Source organism: Malus domestica, chromosome 06 (genome assembly GCF_042453785.1).
Source record: "Malus domestica chromosome 06, GDT2T_hap1".
Taxonomy (NCBI): Eukaryota; Viridiplantae; Streptophyta; class Magnoliopsida; order Rosales; family Rosaceae; genus Malus; species Malus domestica.
This window is the reverse complement of record NC_091666.1, coordinates 10,903,560-10,925,095: the sequence shown is the minus strand read 5'-3', so window position 1 is coordinate 10,925,095 and position 21,536 is coordinate 10,903,560. Positions and strand designations below refer to the sequence as shown.

General features: G+C 37.5%; 1 protein-coding gene across 1 annotated transcript; it reads left to right on the top strand.

Moving 5' to 3' along the window:
* The first annotated feature begins 11,436 nt into the window (after positions 1 to 11,436).
* Positions 11,437 to 12,996, top strand: LOC139196798 (probable xyloglucan galactosyltransferase GT19). The gene is made up of 2 exons (XM_070823141.1): positions 11,437 to 11,766; positions 12,925 to 12,996. Exons 1-2 carry the CDS (start codon positions 11,437 to 11,439, stop codon positions 12,994 to 12,996), a joined length of 402 nt encoding a protein of 133 aa, XP_070679242.1.
* The last annotated feature ends 8,540 nt before the right edge of the window (positions 12,997 to 21,536 follow it).

Genomic DNA, 21,536 nt, shown 5'->3' with positions numbered 1-21,536 from the left:
GATGTTGTTCATATGAGCATGAATATTGGAGCTAAAATTTGGTGCCATGCTTTTGGGAAAATTCGGCCAAAACCAAAGGGTGGATTTTTGGGTTCTTGTTTGACTTGTTAAAAGTGTTTTAATGTGTTCTTTGGAACCCCTAAGTACCCTAGTTTGGTTAGATGTTATTTCCCTTAAGTAAGAATGGTTTTGGAATGTTTTTGGGTGAAAAAGGTTCATGGAAAAATTTGGGTTTTTCATGGATGTTCTTCATTGTTCTTGATGTTCTTGCCAAGAACAAAAAGGTTTGGTGTTTTGATTCAAAGTTTTGATTTATTTCATAAAGTTTATGGGATATGTTTTTAAATGATTTATCATGTATTTAAAGTGTTAGATATTTGTATAAATGATGATTGAAATAATTGTGATTGAATTATTTCAAAAACTTATCTTACATACACTTGCATGTTTTTGACAAAACTCACAAATCAACACACACACCAATCTTATCCCTTCCAAAACCGGCCACCCCTTCAAGTGGGGTACTTTTGGGGCTTTTATGCAATTACATAAAGTTTTGATACTTTTGTGTATTTGCACTTTGGCCCAAAAGTTTACGTTTTTACGTTTAGGTCCAAAAACGCTAAAGGACAAATTGTTTTGTTCCTTTAATGAAGTTTTTGCATTATTAAAAGTTTGGGTTCTAGTTGTATTTACATGAAGTAGTGACTTTTGTGTATTGTACAAAGTGACCCCAAAAGTTTTTGTTATTGCAATATGGCCCAAAAGTTGAGGTTAATTGCATGATGGCCCAAATAGGATGAGAACAAAATTGTTTTGTCTCTTTAAATGAGAATTGGATTTTCATTTTGTTTAGCTCCATTTAAATCAATTTTATGGATACAAAAACCAAATGAAAATGTTGCATTCATTTAATTAGTTAAAGTGTTAATTAATTAAAGGGTGATTATGAACCTAAGCCTAATATAATTGAGCTATGTGAAAGGCGTTTCAAATTTGTTTGAACCATGGGAATGTGTAGATTAGATTTTGGTTGTAATTTGATTTGATTAAATGTTGTAAAAGGGCTTAAGCTCTTCTTTACTTTAAAGTAATTTGTTATATGCAAATGTTGTAATGAGCATAAGCTCACCTTTACTTTGAAGTACTTCTTTCTTGCTTTATATGATATGCATGAAAATGAAGTAGTTGGGTCCAACGCCCCTAAGACAACACGCCTTAATGTGATTAAACGCGTAACTAAAATTAATCACCATCCCTAGACCGAGATTCAACACAAGGCTCGTGTTGAATCTAAACAAAGGTTCATAATCATCCTTAGGCCCTAAGGCAACTATATATAGTTCATCAAATGAATGCAAAGTTTATGTTAGTAGTATCATATACTCTTGCTTTAAAAATCGTTTTAAAAGCATAGTGGGAGTATTATGTACAACTAAAACAATGAGATGGACCAATAGTTGTAAGAGGACCAAAATTGTTTTAATAGAGATTAAAATGAATATTTATATGTGATGAGACCTAAAACCCTCAACTAAACCAATATTAAGTTGATAAGCGAGAGATGTTTAGAATATCTCTTCGTGGCCTTCCACCGTGGTGGGATCCAATCGTTTATGACTTGTACACCGGCTTCACCCTATCATGGGGGAGTACAAAGTGCATGCTTATACTCAGGAGGAATCCATATACATATGATGAGGTTGGTGTAGGCAACGAGGATGGCCGACATCGTATCATCGTGAGGCTATTCTTGAACCCCTTCACGAACTAAGCATGGTGGGAATGACTTAACTAAGTGAAATGGAGCCAACATCATATCATTGTGAGGTGACATTCTCTAGAGGCCAAATAAGATGGGTACTTGCATTAGTTGCAAATGAGTAAGCGTACTCTCTCATTATTATTGTTGCTAGCCATACATCGTATCATCGTGAGGTGGGCTTGGTAATAGTGAGCCTCCCATAACCTACTAGGAGTTTCATCCAAAACTCTCGAATTCCAATGAGGGATATGGAATTTTCCAAAAATAGTGGGTGGTGCTATTTTGATTTAAAGACCCGAATCAAATGGCTTAAAATCAATCAATTTATATTCGTTATGTATTTGATTACCAATATATTTGCAAACGCTATCCAACACTTGACAAATAAAAGCCGAACGTTTAGTTTACGGACTTGGTACTACAAAACCATAGATTGTCTTTAATGGCTTGTAAAAGTACCAAAGTAGTCTCATCCTCACAATCTTCCTATTGATAATGTATCATTAGAAGAATATGTTAGAAAAGGTCTAACATAAAGAGGACAACACTTTTAATGTCATAATTCTTCAATTACAAATTGTTGTATGAAGAAATAGGAGTTGCTTTGAACAACCCTTAGTCAATGCAAACACTAGTGCTTGATTCTTTGTTACATGAACAAGGAACTTGAGAAGAAAGCACAAAGGCATGGACACTTTATGTGCCATGATTCTTCACTTACAATTTGTTGTGTGAAGAAATAAGAGTTGCCTTGTACAACTCTTTAAAGTTTGTAATTATGTTTAGAACATAATGGTTGGTTGACAAAAATAGTCCATTAACATGGATTTATAATGATTTTGAATCATTAAGTGTTGAAGTGATAAAACCACTTAATGAGACGGAAACTAGGCAAGGACTTCACCTTTGTTTCCCTATCCTAATCGTTCACTAAGTTTATTGTAAACTATGTAGTGAAAAATAAACCACATGCTCTCCAAAATTGTTTGATGTGTATAACACAATTGAAAAAGGTTTCAAGAGAGATAGTGGGAGTTTAGGGACCATGACTAATGTAGTCAAAGGTGAAAGTCAGATAAAGAAGATAAATAACTCCAAGGGAACAAACTTTCTTTATGAAAGGATGGATATTGGAAGGGGTATTTGCAAGAAATGTCTTGCAAGTGTCAAGAACACACATTTCGAAGGTGTTGTAAAATGTTCTTGAAAAGTTCAAAACAGTTGGTTCTTCTACTTGAATGCTTGATTCCGTATTAGTAACTATGTTTTACAATCGTTGTAAAAGTGTGGCTAATAAGAAGTAGAAGATTAATGAGAGAAGAGAAAGTACTTCACATTCGAAACGTGAATCAAATGTAGATCTCTGCGAAAGCAGATGGTACTTACTTCCTCATATGAACTACCAAAGAAATTGGAAAAACATAGATTGTCTTTATATTCCAATTTTAAGGAACTAAATTCCGTCACTATGTGAAATGGATAAATGTTTTGTTTGACAAAACAATGTTCTTTATTAATCAATGATTGGATTATGGTAATCTAATTAATTATCTCTATAGTAGAGATAATATGGTAGTGTTAACTGTTTAGAAAATAATGATGCTTAAAACCCAAAAGGTTGCAAGGTAGTGACTAATCCCAACTAAGTTGTGATTCCTCTAAAAACATAAGTTATGAGTTGGTGAAAAATGGACGCTTTGGATCGTTAGATCCGGATCCAATACCTTCTTGTTAAAATTGTATGGAGGCGAAATGTTCGAATCTTTATTCTTTTGGAAAGAAGAAAGAATCACAAAGTTGTTGAGGTTAATTCACTTAAATGTTAGTGGCACTTGTCCACAAACATAATATTACTCATGTTGAATAACATTCACCGAAGATCACTCTCGGTTGGACTATAATTTATTTTGAATAAACACAAGTCCGAATACTTTGCAAAATGTTTCAAAGAATTCAAGAAATGTAAGTTGATGAGTAAGACATCTAAACTATTTACCCCCTTAGATTTGATCCAAGGAAAGGTAACACTTTAGATGAGTTTCCTTGAAAGATATCAAGGAAAATAGCATCATAAGATAATGTATTTCTCCATTAGGAGAAGAACGAACTCGAATAAGTTTTAGTTCGTTAGATGTTATCTATTACCCATATATAGGATATATACTTCTAAAAACAATATGATTGTCAATGAGAAGATCTTCCAATATTTTCATGACTCCATAAGATGTAGTTGGAAAGAAAAAAACAAATCTTAAGCATGTTAAGATTTGGGGTTGTGTGCTAATAAGCAATATTTGTTTGATAGCAATCTTGTAGGATATCCTTAAAATAACTTTTGGATATCGCTTCTATAAACCAACTAACAAATGTTGTTTTGTTGGGTAGTTCATTGTAATTCTACAATGTGATTTGCCTAAAAGCAAATGAACGAGAGATAGAACTCGAAGAATGGGTTCTTTGAGAGACAAGATAGTAATCAACAAATATAACAACCTAGTTCCTATACCACAAGCTCCAAGGTAGTCGATAAGGATTTATAAACCGTCTCAGTTGAATGGTTTTGAACTTTATGACTACATTGAGTGCATATACGATATATACTCAAGAAAATGGTAAAGTACCATTTGACTCGAAATAATGAAACCTTCATAGCTAATTGGTAGCTTAAGGTGACTACAATCAAAGAGAATGGTTGACTTTAAAGGAACCATTTTTGACGTGGTCTTAGTTTCAATTAATTCGAAGATTGCTAGCTACAACTAAATGGTGATTCAATGTTTTGACATAATATGGGTTTCCGAAACCATTATTAAGATAGTCTTGATAATATATGTCTAAAACTATAAATCACAAGACATGTAAGTTGTAGAGATCCATCCATCATGGATCTTAGCAAGTTAGTGGGAGCTATTTGCATTTTATGAGAAAAGGATCAAATCGTTTGATTTCTCATAAAGATGTAAATGAATCTTTTGTTTACGAGTTTTACAAAAGATTAGTGGGAGTTAATCATGTTCCTAAAATTTAAGTATATATGATATATTAATTTTGGAAATGAAAAGAATACTTCTTCGTTAAAGTTATGACTTTAATACATTATATGAAGATAGAATGTATATGGGAGATATAGTCTATATACATGGGATGGAAATCTATAATGATATATTTCTTGATATAATTGGATTATATCAATCCCTAATAATAGACAATGGATGCTAGGAAGTTTCTCATATGATGATAAACTTCAATAAGAAGGACGATTCTAGTGAGACTAGCAAGTTGCCCTTCTCAAAGGGAATGTACCCTTTGACTCCCAAAGAAATAATGCGTAAATTGAATCCTTTATGCATACGCAGAAAGGTGATTTATGTATTTCATATTGTATGAAAAACATTGATATGAGTTGTACCTAGAACGGTACAAGATGATATCAGTGCAAGCCCAGGATCAGAACCATGGCAACTGTCAAGTGAGTCCTTAAGTATTTGAGAAATACTAAAGGATAGATTCCTCAAAGAATGAGGAAGAATTAGAGTAACGTAATGGAAGCGTAAATGTATTAGATTATGAATCTAATCCATCTTTGGATGTTTTTTCATTATGAATGAAGAAATAAACAGATATCTCTTTATTATGACTAAAGAGATATTTGGATGGAAACATTAAAGTAATGACTTTAGTGTGTTCCATTATGAATGCAATATATATTGCCATATAGAAGTTTACAACAATGTTGTTTGGATGGGAAAGTTCATTTATGAACTCTCTATTCGGTTCCAACCAGAAAGTGTATGACACTAATGGGGCGATAGCTCAAGCCTGGGAATCAAGGTCTCATCAAGATCCGAACTCAAATGAGAGACTGAACCACATGATTGAGAATCATGTATAATGGTGATGTCGTTATTCTCAAGGTTGCTTCTATGGATAACACATATAGATATCCACTGTCTAGGCCTACTATTCAGCCATTTATGAAATGACTACAGAAGAGGTATCATCAAGATGACCAAGCTGATTGGCTCAAGTGCAAGTGGGAGATTGTTGGAAATGTGCCCTAAAGCCAATCATGTGATGATACTTTACGGACATTTCACATGTTAAACTAATCTAGTTTTACATATAAAGGGCAAAGATTATTGTTTGAGCCGTCTCATATAAATGTTATATGCTTAAACGATAAAGTCCAAGGAATATGTGATTGGGAGAATGTAATCTAATGAAGTTAGATCCATGAGACCATTCTTTCGTAGACACATCCTAAATGTTCCTGATCATAGGATTGCCAATTGGGCATTGATAGTCCGTTAAGATCGGTACGTACTATGTCTTCTCTCAGGGAGAGTGATTAGTCTCGAGTCATTGGTGTGTGTGACATCAAGACAAGTACGGTAGGTGCTCAATAGAGAATGAGTTCACTGAACGCGATTAACGAAGAGTTCTCATATTCCATGTCACATGAGAACTCATGGTTGGGATAATGCAAAGTAGTCCTTTGACCTGAGGCATCATAGTTGTCTTGTGGTTAAGTCCTTGATCTTTGATTATGTCAAAGTCACTCCATCAGGAGGGTGTCCACAGCATCGTTGGGGTCAAGCCACTTAGCTATGGAGACAAGTGAATGCGCAACAAGGGATCTCTAACCTTCAAACCGTTTGAGGGAGAATACTCTATGATATGATTTGAATCTCTGGCCAGAGTATGAATGAGATTGGGGAATGCGTTCCAAATCACATTCAAGGTAATCATATAAGCACAAGACACACATTGGATAGTAGACATGAGCAAATAAACTATCAAACCAAACAATGTGGTCAAGAGTATTAGATTAGAGAAAGACCGTATTGCATTTGTAATCCCGAACTGAATAGGTTCTCTAACCTCTTCTGATTAGCTTGGGTAACCATGATATGCTGCTAGGTGTCACTCATGGTTTGTGGAAGCCCTAAACGTGTGTAATCACTAAAGGGAGAATTGAAAATAGTTTCAATTCACAATCGATGTAAAATGGTTTTAATCGCCCACTACCTCGCTAAAAGGAACCTAATGGATCGCACACCATAAAAGGTAGAGATTGGAGATTAAACGGAAATGAGTAAGAATGATTAAATGGTTTAATCATTTATTTATGGCAAGGATTAATTAATATGTTAATTAATCAAACGAATAAGTTCGTTAAAGACTTCGGGATAGTTTTGGACCTTAAGGCCCAATGGGCTTCGAACGTCAAGCCCATTAACTTAAGTTGTATGACAATTTAATGAATAAAGATTCATTGAAGCCCAAAAGCCCAAAACTCCCTAAATGGCCGGCCATAGTGTGATAAATTAGGGTTTTGGTTATTTAGGTCACTTAAAGAAGTGACTATATAAATGACTTTATAGCCAAATATTCATTAAGGATTAAAAGGGTTTATTTTGGGGAAAATTGGTGAGAATTGTCTCTCCATTTCTCTCTAAAGAGGCCAACACCTTGGAGGGTACATCTAGCAATCCTACTACTCCAAGGTCACTCATTTCTTCTACAATCTAACCTTGGTGAAGAGACTTAGAGGTTCTCAATTTTGGGAACTTGGAGAACCTATTCTTCCATCCAAATCCATGGATCTAAGAAGCAAGGAATGAAGGCCCCTATCTCTTTGGGTGATTAGCCTTTGCTTATGCAAAGAGGAATCTACAAAGGTATTAATTTCAACTCACTTTGTTTTGAGTTGATTATTGGTTCACCAATCTACTAGGCTTTGAATTTCATGGTAATGTTTTGTTTTTGAGTGCATGCAAGCATGATTCCGCCTTTAATTGTTAATTGCATGCTATATGATGTTGCTCAAATGAACATGTTTTCACAAAATAATTCCTTCAGGTGCCTGAATCATCAAAATCAACAAGTTAGTATATACTAAAATCGAAGTTGGAGAAGATGGCTTACTTGCTTGCTCCAACACAAACTCAATTAATAACACCACATCTTTGAAGGTTGCAGGGATATGGGACTTGGCTAGATTTGGTGTTTTGAGAGTTATGACTTGTCCCGTGTCATAAAATCCAACTTCTTTGAGAATTTTCGTCTCAAGTGTATCTTCTTTGATGAATTCTAGACATTCCCCATCCGCTTCTTGCTCTTGATTCTTTGGAAAGGTTTCGAAGATGCCTTTCTCACCTTCTTCTTCCTTGGATTGCATGATCCTACAAGGAATAAGGACATTTGGTGAAACGGGGTCAAGACAAATTGAATTTAGGCTTACCTTGGTTGTAGTGGACGGCATAGATGGCATATGGGGTTGCGGCAAGGGTGGTTCTTCCATTGCCGTGGTCTTGTTACTCTCCTCCTCTTCGAGCAGCAGCTGTTCATCCATGTTTTGGCTTGGTTTGGATGTCTTCGGTTCACCTCCAACCTCCATAGCACTTCCCAAAGTGATAGCATCATGGATTTCAAAATCTTCCTTCAAATTTTCAACAGTTGAGTTGGAGAATTCACTTTGCTCTTGAATTTGTGCTGTGAACTCCATAATTTGCCCAAATTGCTTTTCCAATTCGCCCGTCTTCTTGGCTTGATTTTGTATCTCTTTGTTTTGATTTTCTACTTTCTGGTTCAAAGAGGTGAGTAACTTATTAAACATATCATCATCCAAAGACGTACCTGAATTGAATTGGGCAGATTGTTGTGGTGACTGTGACGGTTGATATGGCCAGTGATAGAACTCCTCCGATGGTGGCAGATATTCTTCTTGTTGTGAGCCCTGCACCATAGAGTTTAATTCATTAAGAATTTGATTGTAATCTATTGACGAGTCTGAGTTTGATTGGGCATATTGTATATGAGGTTGTGGTGGCTGCATAGGTCCTGAATAGAACTCCTCATATGGCTGCCAATATCCTTCATGTTGGAATTGTTGAGGTTCTCTGCACATGTAATTCGAATAATCTCTCCAATCCGACTTATAAGCGTTGGAAAACATGTCCCATGATTGGCTATGGCCTTGATAACCCCAAGCATCTTCATTTGCAGCGAATTGAGAACATTGATGAGTTGGATATCCTTGCCCATAGGACACACCACATGTAGGGACACTTTGCATTGTGGTACTTTCGGCAATCTGTGACAATTGAGAAGTAAGATTCGCCAATTGAACTTGAATGCTAGCAAAATCCATCTCTTACTTCTCTAGTATCTGAAATCAAACAAAGAGAACTAAATCAAATATCAAAAGTAACACAAAACAAAGAAAACAAAATTAAGTCAGAAACTAAAACAAAAACAAACTAAACAAAAAGAAAAGAACCAAGGGATTAGCAAAGTTGCTAATCCCCGGCAACGGCGCCAAAATTTGATGCGTAAAATAACTAAACACACAAATTAAACCCTCTTTTTATCAATTGTAGTAAAGTATGTAAGTAGGGATCGTTCTAGGCCGGGGATTAGGAGGGATTGCTAAATCACTTGGAAACTGACTTGAAAACGTGAAAACAAAGTTTAAAACACTAACTAGACTCAAAGAATGCAAAACTATACTTTAAAACACTAAAACAAACCAAAAGACTCAAAACAACCCCTAAACACTCAAAACTACCTTAAAAACACAATCTGGGCAATTTTGGGACTCTCACACAAACTTGGACAAATTTTGGTTTTCTAATGAACTAAAACACTTAAAAACATAATCTAAGACAAGTTCTAATTAATATGACTCAAAGAAATAAGATGGGGTTGATTTTTGACGAAAATAATTAAATTAAGACAAGAACAAAGTAAACAAATTCTTAGACAAATTTGGGTGAATCAAAACACTCTAACACACAACCAAAACAGAAATTAAACACTTTGAAACAATAAAGTAAAAGGGGGATTTTGGTTTTAATGAATTTGAAAACAAAACAAACTTTGTAAAACAAAACAGATTGTAAGTGAATTTGAATGAAACTTATGGATGGAAGATTAGCTAGGAGGTTCTTCTCCACATATGTCACACTTGCATACAAAACGATTTCCAGTTGCTTTTCGATAAGCTATGAATACTCAACGCCCCAAATTAACCGTGAATTGCACTAATTAACCCTCAGTTTTTCCACAAGTTATTGGATTGGATGATTGCATACGACAACCCAAAACATTCCCTACAAGTTCCCTACATGAATTGCATAATAGAGATACAAGCAAGAATCATTAAGTTCTATGAAAAACATAAGCATTGACGAGGCACTCGTTACTATGATTTGCATGAAACTTATGCCAAGAGTTTACTTAACGTGATTGTAACTAGCAACCTTCACTACTTGTGAATATAAGTTTATAACGATTAGGTGAAACTCCCTTATATTCTAGCGTCAAATTCATGCATGAAAATTAAGCGTGCACTCTTAACCAACATACACAAATTAGTTTTTATATGAACGGATAAGTAAATTGAATTCACAACTTATGAATCACAACTGGATGTAATCAAATCATATTGCAAGTATGAACATGGTTTCGAATCACCCCGTAACTAAGAGGGGTTTAGTTCCTCATACTCACAAAGCAAAGATACATAAAATTAGACATTAAAATCAAAGGAAAGAAAACACCTAAAATGCTCCAACTTGGAAAGCAAGTGCATCAATGGATCTCCCTTCCTCCTTGTTGCGGCATGAAGCTTGTGGACAGATTTTTGGGTGGATTTATGGTGTAGAATGGATGGGGAATGATATGGAGGGGTTTAGGGTGAGTGTGGAAGAGTGTTTGATGGTTGGAAGGTGGTGGAGAACTAGGCAAAGAGGTGGAAGAAGGTGGAGTGGCTGTTATGTTTTCTAGGCACTAGAATGGTGTTTTTGGGGTGTTTTGCTTCCTAGGGTGTGTATGGACGAATTTCTGTGATAAAATGATGAATATGGGGGATTGTTCTTTTGCCAAGGGGTGTAAACATGTATTTATAGGCCCCAAAAACCTTAGAAAATCAGGTTAGGTTAAGGATGAAATGCATGGCAATTTGTGTGTGTGGTGTGCAATGGTCCAAGGGTGAAAATGAAGTGATGATGCAAAGTGTGAAGGGTAAAATGGAGTGGTCTTGTAGCTAGGGGGCATGAATGATTGTGTACATTGCATAGAGATGGAAAGGGAGGTGAAAATGTGTCAATAAATGGGTCAAAGGTGCAGCAACATGTGGTACACAAGGCATGGGATTCCAAATGTGAATGATGGAGCATCAATTGGTGCATGTAATGGATGTAAATGTTGTCTAAAATCTAATGAGTGAAGGGAACAAGAGGTATCAAGCAATTGAGTGTAATAATTAAATGAATTGAAGCATGAAATTAGAAATTATGTAGGGGACAAGAGTGATCAAGCATGGCATGGAATCCAAAGGGAATTCTATGTGGTTTGCATGGCAAGGAATGCAAGTTGGGGTGACAGATTTTTGGGCTGTTTTCTTCATCTTTTGGACCATAATTCTTCATATTCTTGGCCTCTTTAGTTCTCAAATTCGTCCATCCACTTGGCCCATGCATTTGCTATCCATTCCAAGCCCGAAACATGCTCCAAAGGCCTCCAAAATGCATCTTCTTGCATACTTTGTACTTAGAGTCTGAAAACACACGAAAATGACTTTAAACATTAAAATAACTAAGGAAACACGACATAAATGCACAAGAACAAGCCAACTAAGTCGCATAAATATGCTCCTATCAAGCATTATGGTCGGCTGCATCCCCGTATTCTTTGAGGATTCGTCTGCCAAAGCGCAGTACGGGTGGCACTTGCCGGAGGATAAGTACAAGGAGTTCTCGGTGTTTATACCGAATGAGGACGTGGTGTTCAAGGAAACTAGGGTTTTGGATGTGTTTAGAAGCATTCCTAGGGTTAGAGTGAGGATGATGAGGGAGAAGGTGTTGGAGATGATACCAAGAGTTATGTATAGAAGGCATGGGAGCTCAATGGGATTGAGAGCTAAGAAGGATGTTTTTTATCTTGCAATTGATGGTGTTTTGAAGAAGATTAAATCTAGGGTTCCAGTTCAACCTAGGGTTTTCGCTCATTGACCCACTTGAATTTTACTTTTTTCTTTAAATTTTTTTTTTTTTTGCTTTCTTGGCATTGAAGTTATTGTAATTATTGATTATGTTGTACATATATTTAGTTATTTATGCAAGTATACTGCCACTTGATTAAAGTTAAAACACTGCGTTTGGATGAAGGAAATAAACTTAGAATTTTGACAAAAGTCAGAATTTATAAATTGACATGCATCAATTCCTTTATTTGGATTCATAAACATAGAAATTTAGAATAAAAAAAATATTAGATTTTGGGATCTCAAATTCCTAAGTTTAAATTCCATATAAATACGTGTCATTTTTAAATTTCTATGAGTGAGAGTTTAAAAATAAAAGATTCCATATTCAAATTCTATTATTTTTTTAGGCTAATCGAACAAGAAAATTCTAAAATTCTAAAAAATAGAATTTTGTCATTTCAAAATTTCTTCATCAAAACAAAATCTTAAGGAAAATGTTCGTAGACTTGGATTTAGCCAAATCAACTAGAGCAGTGTGCTCTGCTGTCTCCGCCAAGTTCAAATCCCTTGGATGATTAAACTTCAAATTGCGCTATTATCGTATTGTTTGTCACAAACTGAAGTTTTGAAAAATGCTCAATTCAAACAAGAGATGTAAAGTAGCTGTCTTCGTTGCAGTATTAGAATTGTTATTTTAGCCTTGGCTTGTGACTCAAGAAAAAGAAAACAAATAAATTATGGCTTTTTTTATTAGCACGCCACAAAATGTTGAATGCACCCCACATTAAAATTTAATATTAAATGACTTATTTACCCCACTATGCAATGACAATTTTGACCTTATTAGGTTTTAAAAAAATGATATAAAAATCTCTAAATACACCCCAAATCACTAAACCCTATTATTTATCTTCTCAACTATCAAAACCCTCCCACCCTCCATTGTTGAACAAAACCCTAACCAATGAAACTACAAACATGTTGATTGAGAAAAATTGCTTTTGATGAATGGAACACAAAATCAATGTTTCGGAACCTTCACATGAGGTAAGACTTCATATGCCTTTTTCATATCCCTTATGGCCTCAACTATGTTTCATCGGTGGTTTGGTTAATTTCATATTCCTTTTTTTTTTCTTCCATTGGTTATTCATTTTCTTCTTTGCAGGTTACAAATCCAGCCCGTGATCCTCTTAGAGAATGTTTGGATATGTCCCTTGAAATGAACATTGGAAAGTGACAAAATATTTTGGAGGTTGGACCTGAAAATGCATCACAGGTTTGTTGGCATGTACCACTCTGCCTATTGATATTGAGTTGTATGGTTCTTAACAAATAATTGAGGTGTATGATTCTTAGTAAATAAATGAGGATTTGATAATAATTTTTGGTGTATTTAAATAGGATAGCATACAAGGCAATACCTCTATAGGGGACATTGAGGTTGCAACAACGAGCGTCGTTAATTACACAAACGCATTTAAAACTGACAAGGTAACTATTTTTAGTATATTGAATGTGCATCTGTGAATTTCATGGAAACTCTTGCATTCTTTTATGCAACATAGTGCATAGGTTCATAATAGGGAATAACATATGGGTTGGAATCTTAGCATGTCTACAAACATTTTGTTAGTGGCAAATGGCAATGATCTTGTATGTACAGGTGTTCAAAAGTAAAAATGATTTGCTTGATTGGACTCACGCACAAGGAAAAATGAATAATATGGTTATTGTCATTAAGAGGTCTGATGCGGGAAGGGTTGACTGAAGGAGGAAGAGAGCTCGAATAACATTTGCTTGTGAGAGACATGGCGAGTATCGATCCATATTGAGGAAGTATGATATTAATGACCAAAATTCTAATGCAAATAATAAGAAGAAGAAAGAACCCAGGAATACTGGTACTAAAAAATGCGGATGTCCATTTATGTTGAAAGGAGCAACGTTGGAGAAGGAGATGAATGGAAATTGGAGGTTGAGTGTGGGGTGTATAGAAGATATGAGGTGTATGTACAAAATATAAGGTGTATGTACAAAATATAAGGTGTATATTAAGAATGTGGAGTGGGGGTATTATGGAAAAGTATGTGGGGTGCATTAAGATAATTTTTAAGTGAAAAAAGTAAATGTGGGGTGTATTAAGTATGTGGGGTTTATTTAAGAATTTGTGGGGTGTTAATATAATAAGCCTAAATTATTGGACCGACGAAAAACAACACAATCTTATTGAGGGTGCCAAAAACTAAAGAAAATAAAATGAAAGGGCGCTGATGGAGATTATGATGCAACAATACCTAATACATTTGGAACGTGATGCAAGAATTGCAAAACCGTGCTTCATACGGCTAGGATGACGTTCTTGTTCTGTATTGGCAGGAGGCGAGGTTTCGAGTTTCAATCCCATCTGAAAGTGGTAGAAGCCCAAGTCAGACCTGCTCCAAAACCGGCAGCTGCAATAGTTTGGCCTAGTTTCACCTTCCCGCTTCTCACAGCTTCGTCCAATGCCAACGATATGGAACCAGCGCTCGTGTTGCCATAGTTTGCCAAGTTTGAAATCACCTGTTTTGATGGGATTTGCATGCGAGTAGAAACCGCATCAAAGATCCTCTGGTTTGCCTGCATTATTGATTTGTCTTATCAGAACAAAATGTACCACATCGCTTGTTTGCTAGGAAAACCTTAGTTCATTAAGAAGCTACCTTGAAGTACTATATTCGTTCAAACGTCCCATTACGAAGAAAATGAAAATGTAAACATTATTTCTCAATAGTGTACCAGTTTAGTTAACTCCGCCTGTGTAAGTTTATCTTACATTGCCGGTCCCAAGCCTAGATAAAGGAGGAAGGGGAGGGCGTCAGGTAGTCGACAGCCGGCACTCCTATTTTACGTCGAATCCTTATGAAAATGAATCCAGAACGAAATCTTGCTAAAGCTAGGGCGTCACCCGTAAGTGGCGTGTTGTGTGGCCCAAGCACAGTGATAAGTGAGCAAGGGTCGCTGTATCTCCATCGGCACTCGGATGCAGTGTTAAATGAGCAAAAGGGCCATAGAAACTTCTTTTCGAACAACTCCACTCAAAGTTGTTTGGGAGCATATGCTCCTATCAACTTTACACAGGACACACAAAAGAAGTACTTTGATCCTATTAGACGGGGGAGGTTGAAGAAGCTAGGACAGAGGGGTAGAGTTCAAGAGAGTAGAATGCGTTTAGGAACGTGGAATATAGGAACCCTAACGGGAAAATCTATGGAAGTAGTGGAAGTTATGGTGAGGAGAATGATAAATATTATGTGCCTACAAGAAACTAAGTGGGTTGGTCTTAAGGCAAAGGATCTAGAAAACTCAGGGTTTAAACTCTGGTATTCGGGCACAAATAGAACGAGAAACGGTGTTAGCATCATCGTGGACAAGACCTTAACACAAGATGTTGTAGATGTCAAGAGGGTAGGAGATAGAATCATGGCAATCAAGATTGTAATAGGACAAGAACTCATCAATGTGATTAGTGCGTACGCACCTCAAGTAAGGTTAGATACGAGTTCGAAGGAGAAATTTTGGGAATACCTTGGAGACTTGGTGCAAGGAATTGCTCAGACGGAGAACTTATTTATAGGAGGAGATTTAAATAGACACGTGGGCAAGGAGATAGGCAACTATGGAGGTTTTCATGGTGGCCATGGTTTTGGGGAGAGAAACGAGGATAGGGAAGCTATCTTGGATTTTGCAATGGCATATGATCTCTTCTTAGCCAACACCTTCTTTAAGAAGAGAGAAGAACATGTGATCACCTACAAGAGTGGGTTGTCAAAAACACAAATAGATTTTCTTCTAATGACGAAAGGGGATCGTATAACTTGTAAGGATTGCAAAGTTATACCGGGAGAGAGCTTAGCTAATCAACATCGCTTGTTGGTGATTGATGTACATATCAAAAGAGTGAGAAAAAAGAACAAGACTTGGAAGTGCCCAAGGACTAGATGGTGGAATCTAAAAGGAGAAAAACAAGCCATTTTCAAAGAGAAAGTAATCACCTAGTGTGTGTGGGATAGAGAGGGGGAAGCTAGCCAAAGGTAGGATTCCATGGCTAGTTGTATTCGAAAAGTAGCAAAAGAGGTATTAGGAGAGTCCGAAGGCTTTGCTCCACACCAAAAGGAATCTTGGTGGTGGAATGAGGAGGTACAAACAAAGGTGAAGGCTAAGAAGGAATGTTGTAAAGCCTTATACAAGGATAGGACCGATGAAAATGGTGAAAGGTATAGAAGAGCGAAGCAAGAGGCGAAGAAAGCTGTGAGAGAAGCTAAGTTAGTGGCTTATGACGATATGTATCAGCGACTAGATACCAAAGAATGAGAGTTGGATATCTATAAACTAGCTAGAGAAAGGGAAAAGAAGACAAGGGACCTAAACCAAGTGAGGTGCATCAAGGATGAGGATGGAAAGGTTCTTGCTACAGAGAACGCGGTCAAAGACAGATTGAGAGGTTATTTTCATAATCTTTTCAATGAAGGACATGAAATGAGTACTTCTTTAGAGGAGTTGAGTAACTCAGAAGAGTGTAGAAACTACTCCTTTTATCGTCGAATCAGGAAGGAAGAAGTGGTTGTAGCTTTGAAGAAGATGAAGCATAGAAAAGCAGTGGGCCCAGACGATATACCGATCGAAGTGTGGAAAGTCTTGGGAGAGACAGGTATAACATGGCTCACTGACCTTTTCAATAGGATTTTGAAAACGAAGAAGATGCCAAATGAGTGGCGAAAGAGCACTTTGGTGCCTATCTACAAGAATAAGGGCGACGTAAAAATTGCATGAACTATAGGGGTATTAAGCTAATGAGTCATACAATGAAGCTCTGGGAGAGAGTCATTGAGCATAGATTGAGGCAAGAGACACGGGTTTCGGATAACCAATTCGGGTTCATGCCAGGACGCTCAACCATGGAGGCAATCTATCTCTTACGAAGATTGATGGAAAGATATAGAGAGGGGAAAAAGGATTTACACATGGTCTTTATAGATTTGGAAAAAGCGTATGATAAGGTCCCAAGAGACATTCTCTGGAGGATTTTGGAGAAGAAAGGAGTACGAGTAGCATATATCCAAGCTATAAAGGATATGTATGAAGGAGCAAAGACTGCCGTAAGAACTCATGAAGGACAAACCGAAAGCTTCCCCATAATTGTAGGATTACATTAAGGCTCATCCTTAAGTCTTTACCTTTTTGCGTTGGTAATGGATGAGTTAACAGGACATATTTGTTGGAAATGTGCCCTAAAGCCAATCATATGATGATACTTTACGGACATTTCACATGTTAAACTAATCTAGTTTAATATAAAGGGCAAAGATTATTGTTTGAGCCGTCTCATATAAATGTTATATGCTTAAACGATAAAGTCCAAGGAATATGTGATTGGGAGAATGTAATCTAATGAAGTTAGATTCATGAGACCATTCTTTCGTAGACACATCCTAAATGTTCCTGATCATAGGATTGCCAATTGGGCATTGACAGTCCATCAAGATCGGTACGTGCTATGTCTTCTCTCAGGGAGAGTGACTAGTCTCGAGTCATTGGTGTGTGTGACATCAAGACAAGTACGTAGGTGCTCAGTAGAGAATGAGTTCACTGAACGCGATCAACGAAGAGTTCTCATACACATGTCACATGAGAACTCATGGTTGGGATAATGCAAAGTAGTCCTTTGACCTGAGTCATCACAGTTGTCTTGTGGTTAAGTCCTTGATCTTTGATTATGTCAAATGTCATTCCATTGGAGTGTCCACGGCATCGTTGGGGTTAAGCCACTTAGCCATGGAGGCAAGTGAATGCGCAACAAGGGATCTCTAACCTTCAAACTGTTTGAGGGAGAATACTCTATGATATGATTTAGAATCTCTGGCCAGAGTATGAATGAGATTTAGAAAAGTCGTTCTAAATCACATTCAAGGTAATCATATAAGCACACGAATCACATTGGATAGTAGACATGAATAAATAAACTATCAAACCAAACAATGTGGTCAAGAGTATTGTATTAGAGAAAGACCGTATTGCATTTGTAATCCCAAACTGAATAGGTTTTCTCTACCTCTTCTGATTAGCTTGGGTAACCATGATATGCTGCAAGGTGTCACTCATGGTTTGTGGAAGCCCTAAACGTGTGTAATCACTAAAGGGAGAATTGAAAGTAAGTTTCAATTCACAATCGATATAAAATGGTTTTAATCGCCCACTGCCTCGCTAAAAGGAACCTAATGGATCGCACACCGTGTAAGGTGGAGATTGAAGAAATAATGGAGATGAGTAAGAATGATTAAATGGTTTAATCATTTATTTATGGCAAGGATTAATTAATATGTTAATTAATCAAACGAATAAGTTCGTTAAAGACCTCGGGATAGTTTTGGACATTAAGGCCCAATGGGCTTTGAACGTCAAGCCCATTGACTTAAGTTGTATGACAACTTAATGAATAATGATTCACAAAGGCCTAATTAGCCCAAAAAATACCCTAGGGCCGGCCATGATGCTAAGGGTAGTGAACTTGGACTTATTTACAAGTTTGCCACTCAAATGAATAAAGGTATAAATATGACTTTATAGCCTAAAATTCATTAGGGTTTGTTTTGGAGAAAATTGGTGAGAACTTGTCTCTCCATTTCTCTCTAAAGAGGCCGGCCACCTTGGGGGGTGCATCTTGCAATCCCACTACTCCAAGGTCACTCATTTCTTCTCCAATCTCTCCTTGGTGAAGAGACTTAGAGGTTCTCAATTTTGGGAACTTGGAGAAACCTATTCATCCATCCAAATCCATAGATTTAAGATGCAAGGAATGAAGGCCCTCTCTTTGGGTGATTAGCCTTTGCTTATGCAAAGAGGAATCTACAAAGGTATAAATTTCAACTCACTTTGTTTTGAGTTGAGTTTTGGTTCACCAATCTACTAGGCTTTGAATTTCATGGTTAATGTTTTGTTTTTAAGTGCATGCTAGCATCATTCCGCCTTTAATTGTTAATTGCATGCTTATTGATGTTGCTTAAATGTACATGTTTTCACAAAATAATTCCTTCAATATTCAAGATGATATTCCTTGGTGTATGCTTTTCGTAAACGATATAGTGTTGATAGATGAAACTCAGGAAGGGGTAAATGTGAAGCTTAACCTTTGAAGAGAAGTGTTGGAATCTAAAGGTCTTCGCCTAAGCCGATCAAAGACAAAATATATGGAGTGCAAGTTCAGTGCAAATGAAGGCCACAATGAGTTAGGGGTGAAGATCGGAGATCAGGAAATACCAAAGAGCGACTGTTTTCGCTACCTAGGATCTATCTTGCAAAAGAACGGAGAATTAGATGGAGATCTCAACCATAGAATACAAGCTGGATGGATGAAGTGGAAGAGTGAATCTGACGTGTTGTGTGACCGCCGTATGCCACTGAAGCTCAAGGGAAAATTTTATGACGACAATAAGGCCAGCGATGCTGTATGGCACAGAATGTTGGGCGGTGAAGCATCAACACGTACACAAAATGGGTGTAGCGGAGATGAGGATGCTTTGTTGGATGTGTGGGCACACGAGAAAGGATAAGATTAGGAATGACGATATCCGAGGTAAAGTAGGAGTATCCGAAATTGTAGGAAAGCTGAGAGAAAATCGGTTACGGTGGTTTGGAGATGTGCAAAGAAGGCCTACTGACGTTCCGGTTAGAAGATGCGACTATGGGATAGAGGTTCAGGGCCGAAGGGGTAGAGGAAGACCTAGGAAAACTTTGGAAGAGACTCTAAGAAAAAACTTAGAGTATTTGGATCTAACGGAGGACATGACACATGACCGAACACAATGGCGTTCTAAGATTCATATAGCCAACCCTACTCAGTGACTTGGATTTTTCAAGTCTCCAACAGAGAAGTTTTCCTCACTCGAGAAATTAAGGGAACACTACCTCAACCTACATGCTTCAACAAAAGCAAAATTCAAAGAACTTAGTGAAGAAGGTTTTGGTGTATTTAACACAATACGTTGAAATGAAGCAAAGCTTATTTATTGATATCTCCTATAAGTTACAAATATGTACATATACATGAGTCAAAATAAACAAACAAGAGGGGGCCTTCACAAAGGTTGCTTAGGAGAAGTCTCAGCAGTCGGTAGAGCCCCAGAAAAAGAAGGCACCGGAGGGTGATCACTCGGAGCCTCAATACTGGACAGAACCCTAGAAGGAAGAGGCATCGGAGGCCGATCATTTGGAGCTTCATTACGTGGTACAGCCCCAGAAGACGAAGGCAATAAATGCCTTTGGAACAAACCCACAAACCTCTGATGATCAAGTAAAATCTGACCATCAGATTCCTTCACCTGGTCAAGCTTCCTCTTCATGTTTGTAGCATAGTCATGTGCGAGCCTGTGCAACTGTTTATTCTCATGCTTGAGCCCTCTAATCTCCTGCTTGAGACTCATCACTTCAGCCGCCAATGATTCAACTTGACGGGTTCGAGCAAATAGGCGTTGGGGCCATATTGGACACAGAACTTGCACATTGAACACTCAGAGCCAGAGAATCCTTAACAGCCAACTCATCAGACCGTTTGGAAAGAAGTCTGTTATCTTTGGGAGTGAGAATGTTCCTGGCCACCACCGCAGTTGTCATATCATTCTTCATCACGGAATCCCCAACGGTAAGAGGACCAGTAGGGGATAAGAATGATGGGCGCCATATGTTGTCTGGAGAAGGCACGACTACCTCTTCACCAAGGTTCAAGTCAAAACGACGGTCGGAAAGGCCAGACATTTTCAAAGGTATTGAAGAGAAAAGAGGTCGGACAAATCAAGATCTTGGAAGTGCAAGAAGGGAGCTTCTATTGGTGGAGATTCAAGTGTGTTTTGGAACTTAATGCCAGCCTCTATAAAAATCTGCACTCGACGGAGCTTCAGAAATCGAAGAGGCGCCTGCTCAGAAATCGAAAAGGCGTTTTCTTTCTCAAAAGCTGGGCTGCTCAGAGACCACGAGGGCCGATCTCAGAGATTGAAGAGGCGTTTCCTTTCTCAAAAGCTGGGCTGCTCAAAGACCACGAGGGCCGATCTTAAAAATCGAAGAGGCGATTGCTTTCTCAAAAGCTAGGCTGCTTAAAGACCATGAGGGCCGATCTCAGAAATCGAAGATGCACCTGTTTTCTCAGCCTTGTCAGCACCTGTCACATGCACACTCAGCTTTGCGGAAATTACGGGCAATATGTCGAAGATTTCTGGTGAAGTAGAAAGCACGTGAATCTTACTGTTCAATCATCCACTTTCCACACGCAACATCAGCTCATGGGTACCACATATAACTTTGCCAAAGATCTCTGACAAAGTTTAGACACGTGAAGCTTGCAGCTCCCACTACATCACTATGACCAAGAAGGGTAAAAGAATAGCAAAGAAACAGCACTAACAAAGTTTAGACACATAAATTTTAAAGGTTTAGCTACCATATTATTACCCACAAGGGTAAAGGAACAGCACCATTACTGGATAATTGGAAAGTCCCTGTGTGTCAACCTCTGTGCTCCGTGGCAAGGTAGACTAGCAAAAATGCCGAACCTTTACTCACATTCGAGAAAACACTCCCAACAAGATTGCTTGCTCCAAATTCGAAGAGGTATCGCCCTCCGAATCTTGAGAGCCAGACTCCTAACAAGATTACTTTCTCAAAAATCGAAGAGACACCGTTCTTTGAATTTCAAGAGCTAGACTCCCAGCAGGATTGCTTTCTCAAAAATCGAAGAGGCACCGTTCTTCG

Coding starts and splice junctions, on each gene's coding strand:
- LOC139196798 (XM_070823141.1), top strand. CDS start 11,437: ATGGTCGGCTGCATCCCCGTATTCTTTGAGGATTCGTCTGCCAAAGCG. Junction 11,767..12,924: donor GGGTTCCAGTTCAACCTAGG/GTTTTCGCTCAT, acceptor TCTTCTTTGCAG/GTTACAAATCCAGCCCGTGA.